The sequence below is a fragment of the Lactuca saligna genome, chromosome 7 (genome assembly GCF_052625555.1).
Source record: "Lactuca saligna cultivar CGN05327 chromosome 7, ASM5262555v1, whole genome shotgun sequence".
Taxonomy (NCBI): Eukaryota; Viridiplantae; Streptophyta; class Magnoliopsida; order Asterales; family Asteraceae; genus Lactuca; species Lactuca saligna.
In genome coordinates this window covers 152,894,510-152,916,651 of record NC_136423.1, presented here as the reverse complement: position 1 = coordinate 152,916,651, position 22,142 = coordinate 152,894,510, and the positions used below count along the sequence as shown (strand labels likewise).

At 33.5% G+C, this 22,142-nt stretch overlaps 1 protein-coding gene across 1 annotated transcript; it reads right to left on the bottom strand.

Moving 5' to 3' along the window:
- Positions 1-13,489: 13,489 nt before the first annotated feature.
- On the bottom strand, positions 13,490-18,368 carry LOC145004163 (cellulose synthase-like protein H1). The gene is made up of 8 exons (XM_078963053.1): positions 17,976-18,368; positions 16,833-17,163; positions 16,356-16,481; positions 15,562-15,678; positions 15,254-15,463; positions 14,944-15,055; positions 14,654-14,832; positions 13,490-14,504 (listed from the first exon to the last, which is right to left on the bottom strand). Exons 1-8 carry the CDS (start codon positions 18,365-18,367, stop codon positions 13,638-13,640), a joined length of 2,334 nt encoding a protein of 777 aa, XP_078819179.1. The 5' UTR covers position 18,368; the 3' UTR covers positions 13,490-13,637.
- Positions 18,369-22,142: the final 3,774 nt, after the last annotated feature.

The window sequence follows — 22,142 nt, the reverse complement described above, 5'->3', positions numbered from 1 at the left end:
TAACTTCTAAGATACAAATAAATAAATAAATAAATAAATAAATAATAACAACAACAAACATAAACATTCTGGTAGCAGAAGATTAACCTGGATGGCAACATCTGATGACTATATAACTTTGTAAAGGTCAACCCAAGCTTTAATGTGTGGTAAAGCATCCATGAATATCATACTTCAACAAAAGTGTCACTGTCAAATGCTAAAATAGCCTTCAATAAAATGAAAATAAAAATCTTTTATAATTCATAAGAATAGTTATTATTAAGTAACATAAGGTTTACAGATTAAATTATATAATTGGCAATGACATGAGGCGTTATTGATCTTGGTAATAAATAAAATATTAATATTATAAACTTATCAAAAGGGAAAGAAATATATATATATAGGCAAGATTGATAACCAAATATGTTTAAAAGTAAAAAGTCATTGATATGACAAGAAATCAGTGTTTATCTTTTAGGGCAAATAGGAAATAAGTGATAAGTTGGGAGGTGAGGTAAAAAAAACTTTTATAATTTGCAAATTTAGGCTCTTTAGGTAGTTTTAGTTGTTATATTAAGCTCTTTAAAAAAAAACTCTCTGCAATATAAAAACTGCAACTTGAATGGTTTGATCTTACTCGAGAGAGAAAAGAAAATGCATGCTTCTTCAGTTTTCTCTTTTGATGTAGGTGAGTTTGTAGCATGGTTATATTACTTGGTCAAAACATTGACATAGATGTTTATATTTTTTGATGAATATATATCTGTTGCAAGAAGTTTTTTTTTGTATATTTATTAGGTAGATTATAAAATAGATAAATAATTGATGTGAATAACAATATATAAAATAAACACTATCCTCTATGAAGCATAAACACAAACAGTTGCCATGCAAGTAAAGACTATTCTTTTTAAAGAATAAAGAAAACCATCTGGCATGTATTTTTTAAACAAATAACAACATTTTCTATAAAAAAAAAAAAAAAAAAAAGGCAACATTTCCATGGAAAAAAAGGAGAGCATTGACAAAATCTTAAAACAATTTCTGAAGAATGAAAGCATCTTAGTTTTATATAATACCTGAACAAACAATTTGCATGAAAATATTGGTAGCGTGTTCTATGAACCTCTTGTAACCTCCGCCCGAAGTTGGATGTGCAAAGGAGGGAAATCAAAGAGAGATGAGCAAAAGCAAACATGAACGTTTAAACACATGATAATTAAAGAATTAAAGTTGCTAATTGTCGACCAGAATGTAAATAATATCATCCACTGAAGAACAAAATTGAAACGACCTCTAAATAACAGCAGACATCGATAAGTGAATCGATTAATCGGAAAATTGAAATCAACAAAGCATTGTGAAGGAGGTAATATTACGTTGAATCGAATGCAGAGGTAAGGTTCATTGGGTTATTCTGGAAGCAGTGGGTTTTGGAAGAATCGAGCCAAGCATACATACCGACCCACCGACATCGTCGACATCAATGGAAGCATGATTAAGTCCAATACCTAAATCGAACCCTAACACCCATTGACTAAGGCTTTCGAAGAGAAAAACGGTGGGCATCTGTAACGCAAAGTGGAAGATGAGCGGTGGTAACTAATCTGCAATTCCACCGCAAAAAAATGGGAGCGATGGAAGGATGTAGAATACCGATGAACGGTAACAGATAAAAAGAAAAAAGAAGTGAATTTTTTTTACAGAGGACACTGTTCATAAGAACGTTGTCCTTTAATTATACCGCTATCTCATGTACAAGGGGGTAGATGTATATAATCGATAGCAATTACTTATGCATGCAATTGATAGGAGCTATTGTTTATGTATATGGGTTGATGCATGAGATATGGGTTCCCATGACACATGTATAAGAGGTTGATGCATGAGATAGTGTTGAATATGCTCAAAAAACAAATATGCTTTGTTCCCTAAGGCTGCGTTTTTTGTTTGGGATTCCTATTCATAGGTTTTAGAGTTGTACTAGGATTCTTATCTAGTCTCTTATACATAGGATGTTTGTTAGATGATATTTTTAAATCATCTCTTTTTTCTATTTTTAGACAAATCATTAGCATTTATAACCCTTTCAATTAAAGAGATCAGTATATAATGTTCTTCAATTGGGTTTTCCCATTTCATGGGGTTTTCACTATAAATTCGGTGGTCGATTCTGTTATCTTTTTTAATTTGTTTATAACAAGTGGTATCAAAGAGTTTGAAGATCAATACATACCTGTGTTACAAATCAAGTTCTTCATCCAGTTTTCTGCAGATCCTTCTTCGTCCTTGTTTTGGCAATTGTGATATGCATCAGGATTTTTTGGATAGTTATCTTGCTTGGTTTTGTGATCGTGTTTTTCTTCATCGTCACTTCGATGATTCTTTCTTGTCGACTTTCTTGACATCGTTTCTTTTTTCGATACGATTCATACACCAGCAAAAATTAATTTGTCTTACTTGGTTATGTAATTCTTGTGATGATTCATGTCGAGGACATTCTTTCCTCTTGAAGCCCTCGTAGTTTTCATTAAACCCTAATATAATTCTCTCTTAAGCTCATATATATAAATTGTCTATTTTAACGTTTTCCTTTAAGCCCAAATATACTCTTAAAACCATGTTTTTATTTACGTCCCATAACAAGGTTTTTTTTTTCCTTAAAAACAATTTTTCAGCCACATATATTTTATTATTTCCAGGCTACGATCGATTTTATTAAAACCAAATACCAACCAATTTAATTGTGTTTTATTAAGCCGTTATAACAAACTGATTACTCTATGGCTACAATAAAATACGATTTTCCACTTTTGGATCGTGACACTCGATTTTCACTTTGGCAAGTAAAGATCCGAGACCTATTAGCTCTATTTGATTACGACGATGCATTAGATTCCTTTTTAAGTAAAGCTCAAGCTACTTAGACTCCCGATGAGATACCAAAGGTTCGAAAAGCCTTGTCACAAATTCGGTTACATCTCCCCAATAAAATTATGGGATAATGACTTAAAAATGTAATATATTTTTCAATTTATACAGATTTGGTCACTGAGTTATTTTTTCGTCCACATTTACCCATTCAACTTGTTAAATCATACACATTCGGTCGTTATGATCAGTTACTTCAGGTTAGCCGGTTAAAATAATTTAATAGGGTAACATATTTCTCACTTTGTACACATTTAACCCTTAGTACTTTTATACACATTTAGTCCTTAATATTTTTCTGTTGCAAAATAAGTCTTTTTTTTATACTAATTCAATACTTATGAATGATTTCTTTAGGCTTTTCTCATAACATCATACGTGGGGAAAACATTAATGAAGTGTTTGGGCCTTTTGATGCTTATATTCATCTCAATCTCGACTATTTGGTTGCTTAGGTCATGCGATTTGATAGTCATGATTAACTTCTTCATACGATCTCAGATTTTAATGTTCTTTATATCCACGCGATCGTATTTTAGTATACTACAACTTACGTTTAGATTACTCTTGTTAAAAAATAATATATTTTTTACTTACGATCTTTATATCCATACGTTTTTTATAAATGCATGTATGGATTTTTTTATAAAATCGTAAGTAAAAATATACTACATTTTAATGGGAGTAATCTTAACGAAAGTTGTAGTAGACTCAAAAAACGAACACGTGGATATTAAGATCGTTAAAATCTGATATCGTATGAAAAAGTTACGACGTTCAGAACACAAGACCTAAGTCAAACCACAAGACCTACGCAACCAAACAGTCGAGATCACGATGAACATACGCATCAATAACCCCAAACACCTCATCAATGACTGTCACACGTAAGATGTCGTGAGAAAAACATAAAGAAATCATTAATAAGTATTGAGTGGGTACAAAAACAAAAAATATCTTATTTTGAAACAAAAAATAATAAGGACTACTTGTGTAGAAAAATATTAAGGACTAAATTTGTACAAAATGAGAAATATATTACCCTATTAAGTCATTTTTCCTGACTAACCTGGAGTAACCGATCATAAGGACTGAATGTGTACTGTTTAACAAGTTTAAAGGGTAAATGTGGACGGAAAAAAAAAAACTCAGTGACAGAATATGTACAAATCGAAAAATATATTACCCTTTTAAGTCATTATCCCTAATTTTCTCCAAGAATTGCTCAATGAGAAAACTGTAGCTATTATTTGGTTAAAACGTGAGTCAATATGCATGTCAAAAGATCTCGCAAGTAAGATGCATTTAAAGCAAAAACTCTTCTTACACAAACTTCAAGAAAGTTGAGACTTGCTTAGCCACATATTTAACTTCAAAAAGATTGTTTCTGATTTGGCTAGATTGGAAATCATGTCTGATGAGGAAGACCTTGGATTGATCCTTTTATGTTCTCTTCCGACTTCATATTTGAATATATGTGATACTATTCTTTATAACCATGATTTTCTTACTTTGAATAAAGTTTATGATGCCTTGTACTCCAAGGAATAGATGAAAAAAAGGGTTTCTAATGATAGGTCAAGCAGTACGCAAGGTGAAGGGTTATTTGTTCGGGGTTGTCCACATGAAAGGGATTCTCGAGGTCAAAATATTTGTTCCAAATCTCGTGGCAAAGGCAAAGACAAAAATTGCAGGTATTGTCGCAAAGATAGCCATGAAATTTCTAAGTGTTATAAGTTGCATAATAAAGAAAAGAGGGAATGCTTCAAATAAATCAAAGGCTAATGATGATTCATCAAACTACGCTCGTGACGATGATTCCAAGGGAGAAGTCATTATTGTTGTTTCTGGAAGTGTCGATGATAATTGGGTTCTTGATTCAGCTTGCACATATCATATGTTTTCACATAAATATTGGTACATTATTTTTGAACCAATTCATAATGTTGAGTCAATTCGAGGTTTTAAGGGTTCCCAATTTAAAATTGAAAGCGTTGACACTATCCATTTCAAGATGTTCGATGGCATGATTCTAACTTTAACCGATGTTCGGTATATGCCTATGATGAATAGAAATCTCATCTCCTTGAGCGTCTTCGACAACAAGAGTTACAATTTGTCGGTTGTAGGTAGTGTTTTGAAGACCAAAAAAGGTTCTCTAATTGTGATTAAAGTTGATTTGTGGAAGACTAATGGTCTTTACTATGTCCGTGGTACTATCTTTACAGTTTTTCTAAACCTATGTTTTCTACGGCTCCTCTGTTGGTTCAACTTTGGAAACCCAAAGGGGTGACTTTCGACAATTCAATTTTAACAAAGTCGATTCAGACCACCAAATTTGAACTTTGTTCAAATTTGGTTGCCATTTAAAATTAAGTCATCATGGACTTTTTAACACTACACTTTTCATTTATCTTGAAGATTGAAGGTTACATTTCTGAAGATTGTTTTCGTCCCAAGGTGGAGTTTGTTCAATGTAACGCCCGTAGATCAGGGCTAGTCAATTTAGAGACGATAAGCATCAAAAATGACTTTTTGATAAAAGATTATTTAGAATGAATAATCTTAACTAAGTTGTAGTATATGTTACAAGGATTCCGTACATATAAAGAACGCTGAAATCCAAGTTATAACGAAGAAGTTATGACCTGTCGAAGTTTCGCGATAGAACCGGCACGACACAGCGCGACGTAAAAAGTGAATTTACGTTAAAGCGATATTTAGCCTTAGCAATCTAAATGAAAGTTGTAGAATACGTTAAACTATGACATCCCCAAAATCACGGCCAGAAAAGACCGATTTTCATTTATGCTTTTTAAAATAATTTCAGAGTAAATCATTTTGATTTGAAAGAGTTGCAGAATTTGTTCCCAAAAACAAAACATGATAAAACAATGTTTACCAAAGCATTTCATAAAAGAAATGTATTTTCATTATATAATCAAAACTTGGGGTGTCATGTTCCGATACAGACCAATAAGCATAAATGATAACATTACAAGTCATTCAACAAATATATACATATGCAGACTTGTAAACAAAACAACTTGATGGTTCATCCATCTTACGCCCTTGAGCCACTTCCTGTAATACAAATAAAACTGAGTGGGTCAGGCTTGGGAGCCTGGTGAGCATATACGGTTTTCAACCCACAATAAATAAATTATATTTAATTTCACCAACCAATCACTATCCCGATTATCCATTCCCGTTATCCTCATTTTACGTCCCTAAAACAACATTTATCTCAAGGGACCTAATCTCGGATTTTCATCGGGACGGACATTACTGCTAAGGGGTTTCCTTAACAATAGATATCCTAAAGGCAACCATGAGGGGGATAGAGTACACCGGTGAACACATCGTTCACAACACCTATAGGTTATGAACTTGCTAGCGTTCCACGAGACAATCTAGAAGGAGTCTGTGGTCGTTATCCATACTCCGCTGAATAACTAGGTCAACAACAACAACATCGAGGCCTCTCATCTGTTTATTACACACCAACTATCTACTCATGTTCTACCCAACATATTAGTAGATAAAAATATATATTTATATACATACTTTAAAACCTGTATAGCATTTTCATCCAATACATATTTCACATAACAGATGAGGCATACCCACATAACACGTATTTCATAGAAAACAAATCAGATCTATGAGATTAAATAGAGTGAATATACATTCACGCACATAACAACAAAATTATACACATAACACGTATTTCGTATAAAATACTTCATAATTATGCGTTAGAAGAAATTAACTACACACTCACTTGATCAGAAGATGATCGGACAGCACTACGGCTTGTAGAAGTAGTAATCTTCAGCAGATCTGGAAGATCTCTACAAAAATCGAACTTCTCACGGACAGAGCTTCGGCTCGGAAATCGCACTTCTCGGGATCTTCGGGGCTTCGAAACTTACTTCGGGGCTCGGAATATTACCGGGACTTCGGGGTACTTCTGGCACGCAAATCGAGGTAAAACAGGAGAGAGAAGAGAGAAAAATAGCAAAGAAACTCGACAGCCTCGCATCCTATTTATAGGAGGCTGGAGCCTCGGAGTACGCAGGGCGTACAGCCTTACGCGGGGCGTACTGCCTCCGAAACGTAAGCGCATGCGTCATCCGAAGTCCTCGAGTGCGAGTGTCGACATTCTTCGCTGTACGCGGGGCGTACTCCGGATGAGTCCGGTGACTCGCCTCCGGATAATACCGAGATTTAATAATGAAATTTAATTATTAATTATTTAATAAACTTCGAAAATTCATATCTTCCTCATACGAACTTCGTTTTCGACGTTCTTTATATCCACGCGAAGGTGAGACTACGCTCTACAACTTTCGTTTAGACTCCGTCGGCTAATTTTGACTTTATTTTTATTCTTTATTTTTTAATAGGCCGGGACAGAAAATTTCGTTATAAATTCATAACTTCTTCGTTTGACGTCCGTTCTCGCCTAACTTTTTATCGCTTTGATACTAACAACGAGATCTTAGAATCTCATTTAGATCACTAAGGCTAAATATCGCTCTAACGTAAATTGCACTTTTTACGTCATTCAGCGTTGTCGGTTCTGTCGCGAAACTTCGACAGGTCATAACTTCTTTGTTATAACTCGGATTTCGGCATTCTTTATATCCTCGGAAACCTTGTTTCAACTACTACAACATTATCTAAAGATACCGATTTTATTTTATACTTAAAATTTGACGCTGCTTTTTATTCTTAATTAATCAAACCACAAAATTAAGCAATTAAGCACAAAACACATAATACTCAAATAATACACTTCTATTATTTCAAAACGGGTTACAAAGTTTAACCTAGACTATTATATCATCATTAATGACAGGCCCAAAAACACAGGCGTTACATAAACCATTAGCATGCATAAAAAGAACGTCCAAATCTGACTTCGTATGACAAAGTTATGATTTTTCTAAGTTTCAACTCAGCAGTATGCAGCCCGAATACTTGATTTGAGAACGAGCAGTTTTTAGCCGAAACAATCTAAATGAGAATCGAATATCTCGTTAATTGTAATGAAACGATAAAAAGATAGGCGAAAACGGACGTCGGATGAAGAAGTTATGAATTTATAACGGAGTTTTCCTGTCCCGGCCTACTAAAAATAAATAATAAAAAATAAAGTCAAAATTAGCCGACGGAGTCTAAACGAAAGTTGTATAGCGTAATCTCACCTACGCGAGGATATAAAGAACGTCGAAAACGGAGTTCGTATGAAGAAGATATGAATTTTTGAAGTTTATTAAGTATTTTCGATATTAAATTTAAATATAAGTTTTCGATATTATCCAAGGGGGGTGTCAGCGAGCTGATCCACATTGCGCCCAGCATAATGTAAGATTACGCCCAGCGTAAATCGCAAATCCAAACCCTATAAAAGGGAGTCGAGTGCAGCCGATTCATTTGATCATTTATCTTCTTTCTCTCGCGTTTTTGCATCGTTTTTCGTGCAAGAATTATCTCGAAGCCCTGGTATCATTCCCGAGCCCCGAAGCAAGTCCCGAGGCCCCGAAGATCCCGAGAAGTGAAATTCCCGAGCCGAAGCTCTGCCCGCGAGGAGCCCGGTTTTTGTGAAGATATTCCAGATCTACTGAAGAATACTACTTTTACAAGTCGTAGTGCTGTCCGATCATCTTCTGATCAAGTGAGTGTATAGTTACTTTCTTCTAACACATAAATATAAAGTATTAGCTGTGAAATACGTGCTATGGATTATATATTATTTGTCTATTTGAGATAGGCTTAGAATTGATGTTTTTATACGGGTGTTCAATGAGTTAAATTGTGCTTGTATTTATATCTACAAAAATGTTGGGTAGAACATGGGTAGATGGAATAGTTGGTGACGATGTGACTTCGTGCTTATTAAGTAAAGCTTTGGTGACGATGTGACTTCGTGCCTATTTGATAAACCTTGGTGATGATGTGACTTTGTGCCTATTGTATGAACCCTGATGACTATGTGACGTAGTGTCTGTTGTATAAACCGTGGTAGCAAATAGACCTTGTTTCAATTCCTTAGGTAAATCCTTAGGAATGAATGAATGAAGGATAGTGGATTCTTAGGGTAAACCCTTGAGAAAATAAATGAGATATGGGGATGGGTATTTGGGTTGATTGTTTGATAATTGAATATAATAAATGTATTATTGTTGGTTGAAAACCCTATATGCTCACTAGGCTTCCAAGCCTGACCCACTCAGTTTTCTTTACATTACAGGTGATGGCACAAGAGTATAAGTTGGTGGACTTGACAAGATATTTTGGATTATAGATCAGTAGTTATAAATAACTGTCGTAAGGTTTATTTTATATTGTTTATGCTTTTGGTCTGTATCGAACATGACATCCCGATGTTTTATTATTTAATGAAAATACATTCTTTTTTAGAAACGTTTTGATAAATTTTTATTTTGGGAACAAATTCCGCAACTCTTTTAATCAAAAGAATACTCTAATTTTATAAGAACAAAGCATAAACAAATCGGTCTTTTCCGGTCGTGAAATTGGGGATGTCACATTCAATATGCTCCAAAAACAAATATGCTAGTTGTCAAATTCCTTGTTCCCCGAGGCTTTGTTTTTTGTTAAGGATTCCTATTCATAGGTTTTAGAGTTGTACTAGGATTCTTATATAGTCTCTTATATATAGGATGTTAGTTGATATTTTTAGATCATCTCTTTTTCCTGTTTTTGGACAAATCATTAGCCTTTGTAACCCTTTTAATTAAAGAGATCAATTTATAGTGTTCTTCAAGTGGGTTTTCCCATTTTATGGGTTTCCCACTATAAATTCTGTTTTCAATTCTATTATCTTTTATGTTTTGTTTAGAACTGATATGACATAGATGTTGTCGTTTGAGAGCGAGAGATGAATTTATCTTGGGATGTCCTATATCAAGCATCAATCCCTTAATGGTTGATGCATATATATATATATATATATATATATATATATATATATATATATATATATATATATATATATATATATATATATATATATATATATATATATATATAGAGAGAGAGAGAGAGAGGTAGGTTCAATTGAGAAAATAAAAAAGGTTGAGAATGGGGGAATCATTCTCAGCTACTCATTTTATTCAAGCATAAAAAGATACGGTGGCAAACTTATAAATATAAGAACAACCTTCAATCTCAAATACGTATCTGTAGTTCAAACCCATTCATCGTTCATCATCCAAATTTCTTCTCCAACTTTCAACAATCATCCTGATTTCTTCAATTAAACCATAATCAACATCATCCAGTGCAAATCAATCATCGATCTTCGTCAATAATCAACACGGTTCAACAGTTAACAACAAAAATTCGTTTTTGGTTCTTTTAATTCAACCTTCAATTGTGCTTAAATACGATCAGATCTTCAACATCTATGATTAATTATACTCCCAACGTTATTAGATCAACATCATCGATAATCAACAAAAATCCAATTCATATCATTCATTCAACATCGATTATCAAATAAAACTTGAAAATTGAGGTTAGAAAATATCAAATCGTTTTTTTTTGAAAAATTTCATATAATTCTCTATCAATCTACTCTTTTGTAGATTTAAATAGTCAAAATATCATGTTTCTAACATTTTTAAAAAAAGTTAAATTGTATGCACTCCAACTGTTTGATGAAACGCATTAACTAAATTAGCACGTTATATTCATATATGAATATGTGTTCTCCGTATATGATTATTAAAACAAAAAACCAAATATGTAAGTCTGTATGTTATTCATATGTGAATAACATATAAAAATTATATATATTTGTGAAAATACCTTATAATATTTATATGTGAATATACTATGTAATATTCATAAGTGAATATATATCATCTAATATTCACAAATCAATATACTATGTAATATTCACATGTGATATACTATGTAATACTATGTAATATTCAAATATGAAAATATTATCTAATATTCATAAGTGAATATACCATCTAATATTCACAAGTGAATATACTATGTAATATTCATAAGTGAATGCATCGTCTAATATTTAAATATGAATATACTATGTTTATTATATGTTATATTCATATATGAATGATATTTAAACTGTAAAAAATAATAATAATAATAATAATAATAATAATCATAGTTTTTATTCATAACTGGATAACGAATGTAGTGTAGTAAAAATCTGATTCATTTTTATTCACTTATGAATAACGATAGCTGAAAATATAAAATAAAATTAAAAAAAAATTATTTTATCTTAAAACTATATCAATATGGATGTCTATTTGTAGAGAATAAAAAATCATGAATTTTGATATATTTAAAATCATTTTTCGATAAAAATAGCTTCTTAAAAATTAAAAAAATCGAAAAAACTATGTTTTTCTATAGATTAAGGTAATGATTATCATAGTTTAAAGAAACATGTTTTGTTCGAAAACACATGTCTATTTCTTTCCCATTTCTGCTGGTACGACGGAGGCTTTTGCGGCAAAAATAAATAAGTGACTGAGAATGATTCCCCCATTCTCAACTTTTTTTTTCTCAATTGAATCCTCCTTTATATATATATATATATATATATATATATATATATATATATATATATATATATATATATATATATATATATATATATATATGGACAAAAGAACAAACAAATTTGGCATTCCACACGTCATGATGACATGTGCAACCAATTTTAATTGATAATAGCTTTGATTCGAAGTAGAGTTACAAAACATCGAACTTTTTTGTACGATAGTCATTATATTTTTATAAAAAATCAATTTTGATATTTGTTTCAATTTATTCACCAAATTTATTAACTTTTTGCAATATTAACCACTTGGTCAGCTAACGAATGATTGACACGTCATGATGACATGTCAAAGACCGAAAAAAAAAATTGATACAAAAAACAATAAGTTTTCATTATTTTCAAATTTGATGTATAGTTATTATTATTTTTTTTTATTTATTTTGACACTATTTTTTGTTCGAAAACGAACATTATTTTTTTAATTTAATTTAATGTTGCTATTTTACATTTTAAACGGTATAAGCAAAATTTCTACATTTAAAACTATCTTTTTGTATAAATTAAAGATTTTTTTATTTAAACCATAATGTTATTCATAAAAATATATTATTTATATTATAAGTATATTTTTCACTATAGCAATTTTAATGGAAAATATTTTTTACATATTTTATATATATAAATATGTAATTTTAATTTAAGAATGTAAATAAACAAAAATACAAGTCAAATATATATATATAAAAAAAAAAAAATTAAGTATTAATTGCAACATCATTTGTATTGCTAATTAATGTTTGATATGAAACTTGGTAGTTTAGCCATTTGTAATTAAATCAACCATTTAGTTGTTTGTTGGTTAATCTATTTGTGATAGTTGGAAATTGTTCGATTTTAATAAAAAATTATAATATTTAACCAAAAAATTCATATTTTATTTAGCATCTGTCGTGCGGTTTTATCTTATTAAGTTGTTGTTGTTATTGTTATGAAAACCGATTGATTTCTCTCTTTAATTCCTATTTTTTTGTTAGAAAAAAATGTTAGATAATATCAATTATAACTTAGATATTTCAAGGATCATGTGGAAACATTTTCCAAAATTCGTTATTTCAACCATAATGCATGGAGTAGTACAAAACCATATGAACCAAGAAAACTTAATATTTATTTCATGCAAAAATGTAAAATTATGAAACACACAATATCTTGTTATTGACTGTGTATTATACACATCCAAGATTGTAATAAAATTGTATTTTTAATTTAAAATACAGCTTTCATATAAACAATATATATTTATACATTAGATTATGGTTGAAATATAACAACCTTGTTTGTGTGTATATATATATACACACACATGATTTTTAATTGTAAAAAGATTTATTTATATAGTTTCAAATATAAAAGATTATATTTATATGATTTCAAATGAAAAATAGTTAACATTAAACGAAATTGGAAAAATATAATATTCGATTTGGAACAAAACAATAGTGTCAAAAAAAAGTTTAAAAAACTGAAAACTTAATGTTAACATTGAAAAAAATAAAAACTTTTTGTGTTATTTTTTCATTTTTGATACTTCATCATGTTAATTCAACATCACATAACCAAATAGTTTCATGTCATCAAATCACATCACCAAAAACTAAAAAATCAAACATGCCACTTCAGCAGGTAAACATGTTAATTGATCAAGTGATCACCATAACTTTAGCGACTAAACTGAAACAACAATAACCGTGTCAAAATAATATTTTTGTAAAAATAGAATGACGTATGTGCAATTTACCTTTATTTTAGTTGAAACCTTCCAAAATTTAACATCCAACATAAATGATCCTTTTGAAATTTTTTATTTTAATTGAAACCTTCCAAAATCAAACATCCGACATAAAAGGATCCTTTTGTAATTTTTCATGATTATGCATTAGTAATATTTCTACACCCTAAAGCATGTATTATACACATATTTTTTTCATTTCTAACATATTTATCCACAAATGAATGCAACAATTTGTTACATACTAACATATAGCTTTAATTAACAATGTTCCATTTTAATCCTAACATGATTCTTAACCAACATCTTCTATTCAAATCATACAAACATAAATCTATATCAAATCCTCTATAACAATTAAGACCATCTTCTACATAATTGCACAAAAAATAAAGCCAAAGCTCCCGCCTTCCAAATTGTGGATGTAGGAATCCTATATTTCCCATTCCCAAAAATCCCTTTCAAGTATTCCCAAAAGCATAGTATCATCCAAACACTACAAACCATCTCCCCAAATCCAACCTCCCCTAATCTCGACATCCCACTAACCAATGCAGTGAGACTCACCAACAGAATCGCGACACCTGGCACGATCACCGGTGACGTGTCGTAAACAAACCTTCCGGAAGTATCTTCATCATCATTACTTTCTCCCTTTTGTGTTACTTCAAAAACTATATTCGATAATCCAAAGAGCTTCAAGACGACAGTTACAAACGCAAACGTATACGCCGTCATCGCGGTTACTCTCCCCATTCTTTGGAGGTTCCACCACATACGAAATGACAAATTTATCCTTCGGAATTCCCACAACACGTAAAGATTGTAAATGACAAAAATACCCCCAGGGATGACAAAAGCCGGCTCGTTCACCTTCGGCAAGAAATGGGAACCGGTGATGATGCAATACGACAGAAGGGCCGCGTAAATTAGCTCGAAAAATGACCGAATTGCCCATGAACTAAGCCATAGGTAAGCGAGGGATTGTCGAAACCAAAGGTTTCCTTTTATAGTAAGAAGTATTGGGCTTTTATCAGTGAATAAGATTTCAAGAAGCCCCATGGCCCATCTTTTTTGTTGGGTGTTGGCGGATGTATACGTTGTAGGGGCACACCCGAGAAATGCGGGCGGGTCGGGTGTGCAAATGACGGATCTATACCCTCTTCCATGGATCGTCAGTCCCGTGAGAACATCTTCGGTTGTCGATCCGTACATCCATCCAACCTAAAAACATATCGCGAGTTTATTAAATAACTATCGTAATTAGGTTTATATGCAAAAAAAAAAAAAAAATTATTCTTCCAGCAACCTCTGAGCTGGCTCACACTGCCCCACCCAGGAGTATCATGTGAGATGTAAATCAGATTGTTTACCTGAGTACCCCACATGGTACCGTACTCATAGCTACAACCCGCAACACGAATTGCCGCTTCAATGAAACTCGATGGTCTCCTTTGACTTTCTATCTTTGAATTTGAGCTTGATAATATCTCGGCGGCTGATTCTTGTAATTCAAATGAGTTTCCGAAGATTTTATGTAGATCTTTTTTATCTATATTTTTGTATTCAAGAAAAGACATATAAAGAGTTAAATTAAAGTGTAGACATCAAAAAAATGACCATGAATATGAAAAAAAAAAAAAAAAGGTTTATAGTTACATACCGGTTTTTAGTTTATCGTTTGGATATGAACCATAAATAACCTTTCGTCTGTGAAAACAATTCGATCCTGCGTAAAAAGTCCCTTGAATTCCCGATATTCCATTTGCAAGATACTGATTTAAACATGACAAAAAGGTTAAAAAAGTAAAATCATGTGGGATTTTTGAATTTGTATTTGGGATGTCGTTTGTTTGTGACATGACATGACATGACTGGAATGAACTGGTACAATGCATGTCAACCACAGTACAACCTGTCATGTCATGTCAGATTAAATCTAGAGAATAAGAGATTAAAAAAAATATACGCACATAAAAATTAGCGAGTTGATTCCCAAAAGGGTCATCCTTCAACCCGTTATAGAAAGCTTGAGGAAATTGGATAAAACCGGCATCTTCTTCATTCTTGAAACTAAAAAACATACACATTGCATGAATGAAAACTTGTGGATTGTTTGCGTACATGTCACAGTCTAGATTCAACATCAGGGGTGAATTTGTCATTACTCCCGAGACTCTTGTCTGTTCATCATTTACACAACGTTATTTACTCCTCTTGTTGTTTATAAAATTAGAAAAAAAAAAATGAAAATTGTATAAAGCTTAAAGAGCCTACTAACCAAAACATTCATGGCACCAGCTTTGTAATGATGATGATGCTTGGAGCTTTTTTCTCTTGAGATGTATATCACATGGGGTAAGTCATTTGGACTACCTTCTTTATTTTCAGATATAATCTACAACAATTAATTTCATCATGTCAAAGTCTTCTTTTTTATAATAAGAGTAAAGATTTAAGAAGCTATTACAATTTCAATCTATCTTTCGTTCATTATATTGTTTGGTAATTGTTTAGTTTGTTATGTTTATGTTTATTTTTTTCTTTTCTCCTGTTTTACAAACCTCATGTTGTTTTACTTATTTTTTAGCCTTGACTAAGACATAACCATGTGGCTAATGTCGTTATGCAATCAAACAAATCAACCCTATCACATTAAAAGCACCGCTTGAACCACAAACACCAGCCTCCGAGATTTTTCTGACATGTCAATCTCATTGAGGAATTTCATCGAACACTTGGATTGCAAGAGAAGGTTATAATATAAAAAACAATGGTTAAATCTCTTAAAGATCCGTTTGAACCACAAACGCTAGCCTCCGAGACTGTTCTGACATGTCAATCTCATTGGGGAATTTCGTCAAACACTTGGAGGAGAACAGAAGTTTATTATATAAAAAACGATGTTTAACTCTGCTAAAAATCCCTAAGTGTTCATGTTTTTGTTAACTGTCATAGTTTAGCTATTAAAAGGATCTGTCTATCAAAGTGGGTGCATATCAAGATTTCCTAACCTTATAGCCACACATCGTAACTTCATTTATAAGAAAATTTGGGAATGCTTCGACATAGTACCTTGATGATAGTTGGGTGGTCCGAACGGTGAACATTATAGAAATCAGCAAAATCCGAATTACGATCACATGGGATGGGCCTCTGGGATGCGAACTCAATCTTCTTGTAAAGATCTCCATATTCGTTCTGGAATCAATATCATACGCAGACAAAGAGCACGTGAAAACTTGTATATAATGACAAGCAACAGTATATTGACGTGACGAATTTGGATACCACAGATCTTCATATACCGAAAACACAATAGGACCCCAACGATTACGACTTTACGAGTTCAAATTGAGTTTTGAAAATGCCCATCTAAAAAGTTTCAACCTTTTTCGATAATTATCTTTCAAATTGGATAAAAATTTGCAAGAAGTCATATAAAAGTAATAATCGTACTAAAGGGGGTTAAAAGATAAAAATCTGAAAGATTAGGGACGTAGATACCAATTTAAGAAAGTGTTTCAACTTTCGGAAATTCCAAATTACTACCTTCATCTTTTTCCATTCTTGTTGGAATTCCAATGAATCATCTTTTAACGGTGTCGACTCGGGAGTAAAGTATCGAAACGGAGCTCTGACTTGGACGTTATACTTTTTGCAGAAAGGGACCCAAACTTTTGCAAACTTTATCGTTTCAATAAGTGAATAATATGTAAGAGGTGAACAACCATCGTCGGACAGATAAAGAGATAACTTGTTAGATGGAAAATCTACTGCTAGCAAAGATAACACCGTGTTCATTGTTATGATAGCTGGTTCTAGGATGGCATCTGCGGTGGTTACAAAGACATCGACAGCTGGAAACTCTGATTCGTTTACACTGAAACATATTTTGTTTCATATGACTAATTTTGTACACAAGTAGCAAATAACATTCACAAGGTTGATAACAAATGGGTATATATGTTTTGAGCGACAGTCATCTCAAAGTTGAAGCATGTGGAATATAAATATGGGATGACTCCATTTTGAAAGTGTATACTAAAAGTAATATTTATTTGAAATGGATATACTATAAAGAAAACAATATGTTATCATTTGTTGGTATTTTATTGACATTTATAATGCATTTGAACGTAATGGTTTGCTATATTAATTATAATTTTATTTTCCATATAATATATCTATTTTTTTATACAATGAATTCAACTCTACAAAAATTTAATATAAATTTTATTTTCCATATAATATATCTATTTTTTTATACAATGAATTGAACTTTACAAAAGTTCAATGAAATATATATATATATATATATATATATATATATATATATATATATATATATATATATATATATATATATATATATTATAAAATATTTATTTATTTGTTAATCATTTATATTAAAAAAGTTTTTATTCTTGTTTAACAATTTGATAACTATTGAACGTCATATCTAATGAATGACAACGTGGTATCACTAGACATTCCAACTTATTCCGCAGTTCCATTAAACTATGAGATGTAATATTAAACTATGAGATGTAATGCTCTAAATTTGTGTATTGTTCATTAAAGCATAAAAAACCATCAATAAACCGAGAACTTAATAAGTTAAGACTCATTTTCCAATTTTAAAGTGGAAAAAAAATTCAAAGATCGAAACTAGAAAACCATATTGAAATTTACCTGTTTAGGAGTCTTTCAGGGTATGTTTTGGTTGAACATTGATTCCATTTAGTAGACATAACAAGAATCCAAGTGAAAGTAAACATTGACTCACACAACAACGCAAGAATCCATGGGAAGTAATGGCCTTGATCGTTGAAGTAAACGATTCGATAAATAAGTAGGGAAACAAGAAGGGAAAGAATCACGAGCTCTATGACTCGGGCTGTTGTGTTCTTATGGACCACTTTCTCTTGTAGAGGGAGAAAAGTCGAGTTTTGAGTGTTTATAGCCATCATGCAATAACTAAAGCTATAACAATTGCATGACCTTTTATAGCAGAGATTTCTGCAGTTTTTTGCAAATATACACGAAGGTTGAAGAAGGGTACAGAAAGTGGTCGATGTTGACATTTGTTTATTAACGTATTTCTTTAGTTTTCTTTTGTGGTAGCAAAATATATAAAGACATATTGTTCTTTCACGTTTTTTGTCTCTATTTGTAATGTTTGTTAACATATTTCGATAGTGGTGGCAGAATAGGCAAAACAAACAAAGATGTGGTTTTCTTTCTAGAACGATTCATTTTTATACACTTTTCATAAATTAAAGTAACTTGTTTTTAGTCCATAAGTATTTGAACTCATTTAGGAGTCGTCAAGTATTGTCTCTTCCTTATTCTATGGACCAAATTAAAGCAAGTGTACGTGTTGTAAACTTGTAATCAAGTAATAAAAAGAATATGAAATGTGTGGTTGTTTAATTAATAGATACTAAATAAAGAACTCTCGATGTAGATTATACCATCGGTTAATTTTTCTTTGATGAAACATATTGGGATTTAGTAGGAAACTTTAAATTTAAATGGAAACCGGTAAAAACAAATTAATGCAAACCAAATAACAAGTTTGATGTAGGAATTGTTGAAAAATCAACTATTAAATCCTAAATTCGCTTAATTCAAAAAAACTTGTCAATAATACTATGGAAATGCTACAACATAGATGCCACGTGATTTAATGCACCCCACAATTTTTTAAGTGTTATGTAACGTTCCAAAAATCAGAGGTAAAAATTTTATTTTTAATATAATAAAATATAGATACCATTTAATTCAAACAATCAAATCATCGAGAATCAAATCGTTTATCAGAGTTTATCCAAAAATCATTCATTGCGGAAATCATAGGTGTGTGCACTGCGATCAACCCGAGCTCTTCCTTTCCAAAACGATGATACCTGAAACCATAAACAAATCTGTAAGCACGAAGCGTAGTGAGTTTCCCAGAGCATACCATTCACACAAACCACATATCTCATATCTTGTTAGCTATAAAAGCTACACACATCTCATATATACTGTTAGCTATAAAAGCTACCATATATCACATAACCCATGCATACATAAAACCTGTAATAGTATCATAGGCTACCTCACATGGTCTTTACCTAGGACTGCCATGGGTTACCCTACATGGCCTTACATCCAATACTATGGGCTACCCCACATGGTCTTCACCTAGGAATGCCATTGGCTACCTCACATGGTCTTACACCCAATGCCACGGGCTTCCCCCGGGGTCTTCCCTACAAATACCATATATAACCAAACATCAAATCATGCATCACATAAATATCTACACATAACACGTACATAAACCTGTAAGGATGCCGTGGGCTACCCCCAGGGTCTTATACCAGTGTACCATGGGCAACCCCACATGTTCTTTACCTAGGACTACCATGGACTACCCCACATGGTCTTACATCCAATGTCATGGGCTACCCCACATGGTCTTCCATGCAAGTATCACAAAGACAACTAGCATATCACATAATTACCAGCATACCACCTAGCATAAAGCTAACTATCATATCACACAACATAAGATGGGTTGGCCTTGGTGCCTTAGACCCATTGGTATGGTGAGAAGACTCACCTACAACTGTCGGGTGAAGAAATAAGATCACGTTGATCCAACCTCCGACACGAACTCTTTCACTGGTCAACACCAAACAACTAAACTCAATAAATACCAATAGTTACCAAAATACACCTGGAAATCAACTGGTCAACTTTTGGTCAAAGTCAACCTTCCAGGTCAACCCTACTCGTCGAGTCTGCCTACTGACTCGTCGAGTTCATACGCTCAGAGTCCTTCCATTCGTGACTCGACTCGCCGAGTCTACCGATTTCCGAGTCCAGTCCTGTCCAACTCACTGAGTCCCCACTCAACTCACTGATCTGAGTCTTAACTTGAAGGGTTTGGGGTTTCGCGACTTGACTCGCCGAGTCCAAGAACAGACTCACCGAGTCCAAGGCATCCTTCAACAGACTCGTCGAGTTGTTCTTCCAACTCGTCGAGTCCTTGCCCATCTTCATCCAACTCGCCGAGTCCACCCATGTAACTCGTCGGGTCGCTTCAGTTCTTAATCCATTCAATGTCTTTTCGAGCCATACAGGGGCTCCAAATCATAGATCCATACTTCCAAAGTCCATTCCCCACGTAAAGTTTCAAACTTTACGTATAACTAAGGAGATCTAGGCTCAAAACACTCTAGGGCTAGGTTTTAAGACAACCATGCTTCAACTACACCCCCAAGACTGATACTTTATGACTCTCTAGGCAAGAATACACTTAGTCTGAAGTAGCAACTTCAGATCTGGGCTCTAACTCGAAATGGTTCAAGAACATGGCATAAGAGTCCCAAATCTCACAATCAAGATTGATTTACATGCAAAAGAGGGAAGGTAACGATTCCTTACCTTGAATTGCTCTGGGAAGTCCCTCAAACTTTGGATCTACTACAAACCATTGAATCCTCAATGCTTCCTTCCTTCCTTCTTATTTCAAATCACCCAAAAATGGCAAGAAACTTGAATGAGCAATAATGGGGGCTTAGGGTTTCGGTTTCTGGATGAGAGAGGCTATATGGAACCCTAATGGAGAGAATAAGATGCTTAAATAGTGCTCCAAAGTCCCGGATTTAGGGTTTCCCTCTTCAGACCGGACTCGCCGAGTCCATGAGGTCGACTCGCCGAGTTGGTCACTTACCCCATCACCGGATCCCGCTCCGACTCGTCGAGTTCCTCCTTAGACTCGACGAGATGACCCTTTGACTTATGGTTTTCTTTCCTTTCTTGGTCTTTCTGATTCTGAGTGTCACAATTCTCTCCCACTTAAACTAAACTTCGTCCTCGAAGTTCACTATGGATAACTGACCCGCAATCCGCCTCCGACACCTTGCCTGGTGACTCTAACCCTATTAGCCTTGTGCCAGATCATTCTGGATGGCATAATTCTTACAGGTCAAATCCCCGAGTACAATCAAATTCTTAACCTTCCTGAGAATACCCCCTGCTCGATTGGCAATCCTTTCGGTACTCCCCGAGTACCTAGGCTAAACATTCTTGGGGTTTACTTCCTTTTCCTCATGCGTTTCTGGCCTCCTCAATGCTGCCCTCTATAGCTATCCATTTCCTTTGTCACCCAGAGGAACGTACCCTTCACGATGACCATCACTCCAGGCACTCTCAGTGCCGGTCACTATTGTCGGTAGTACCGAACTGCTAGAAACACTGGACTGACTGTAACACTGAACTGCTATATGGTTGCTTCCCAAAATATCTCAAGACCTTCCTGGTCTCCAGTCATCCGTCGGTTATCTGCAACACCGAGTTCCAACTCAACTGTGGAGTCCAAGGACTCCTCACTCAGGCTCTCCCACGACTTCCGAACGAAATCTTTCTCTGGAACTAGTTTCCACTAGTTATCCTATCATTGTGGCTCTAACAACCTCCCGCTACTACAAAACTGCTTTTCTGAAGAGCGACCAGGACCTCCTTGGTCCCGACTTGACTGTCAACTGTCTAAAGCACCGGACACCTTCCCGATTGCGGAACCAGAGACACATGCTCCACATTCCCACATGACCTCCGAAGGTCACCTCGTCTGACAATAACCGCCCTGGCGATATCTTTTCTCTCGACTCCTTCACTCCCTTGATCCATCTGATCATGACAGGCTGACAACCCGTCGCCGCTGAATCCGACTCAAAATGAATGCCACAAGAACAACTGTGGTCTTACATCATACCTGACCTCCTTTGACCTGTCTTTTCCTGGTTAAACATGTCGTGGTCCCATTGCTGATAGAACCAACTCGAGTCACACTGTGATGGCTTGAGC

What these genes read in the sequence shown, in the direction of transcription:
- LOC145004163 (XM_078963053.1), bottom strand. Translation starts at nt 18,367, where the DNA reads ATGTCAACATCGACCACTTTCTGTACCCTTCTTCAACCTTCGTGTATA. An exon ending in CCTGAAAGACTCCTAAACAG is followed by an intron (nt 17,164 to 17,975) that starts GTAAATTTCAAT and finishes AATATGTTTCAG; the next exon opens with TGTAAACGAATCAGAGTTTC. An exon ending in AAACGATAAACTAAAAACCG is followed by an intron (nt 14,833 to 14,943) that starts GTATGTAACTAT and finishes ACAAAAATATAG; the next exon opens with ATAAAAAAGATCTACATAAA.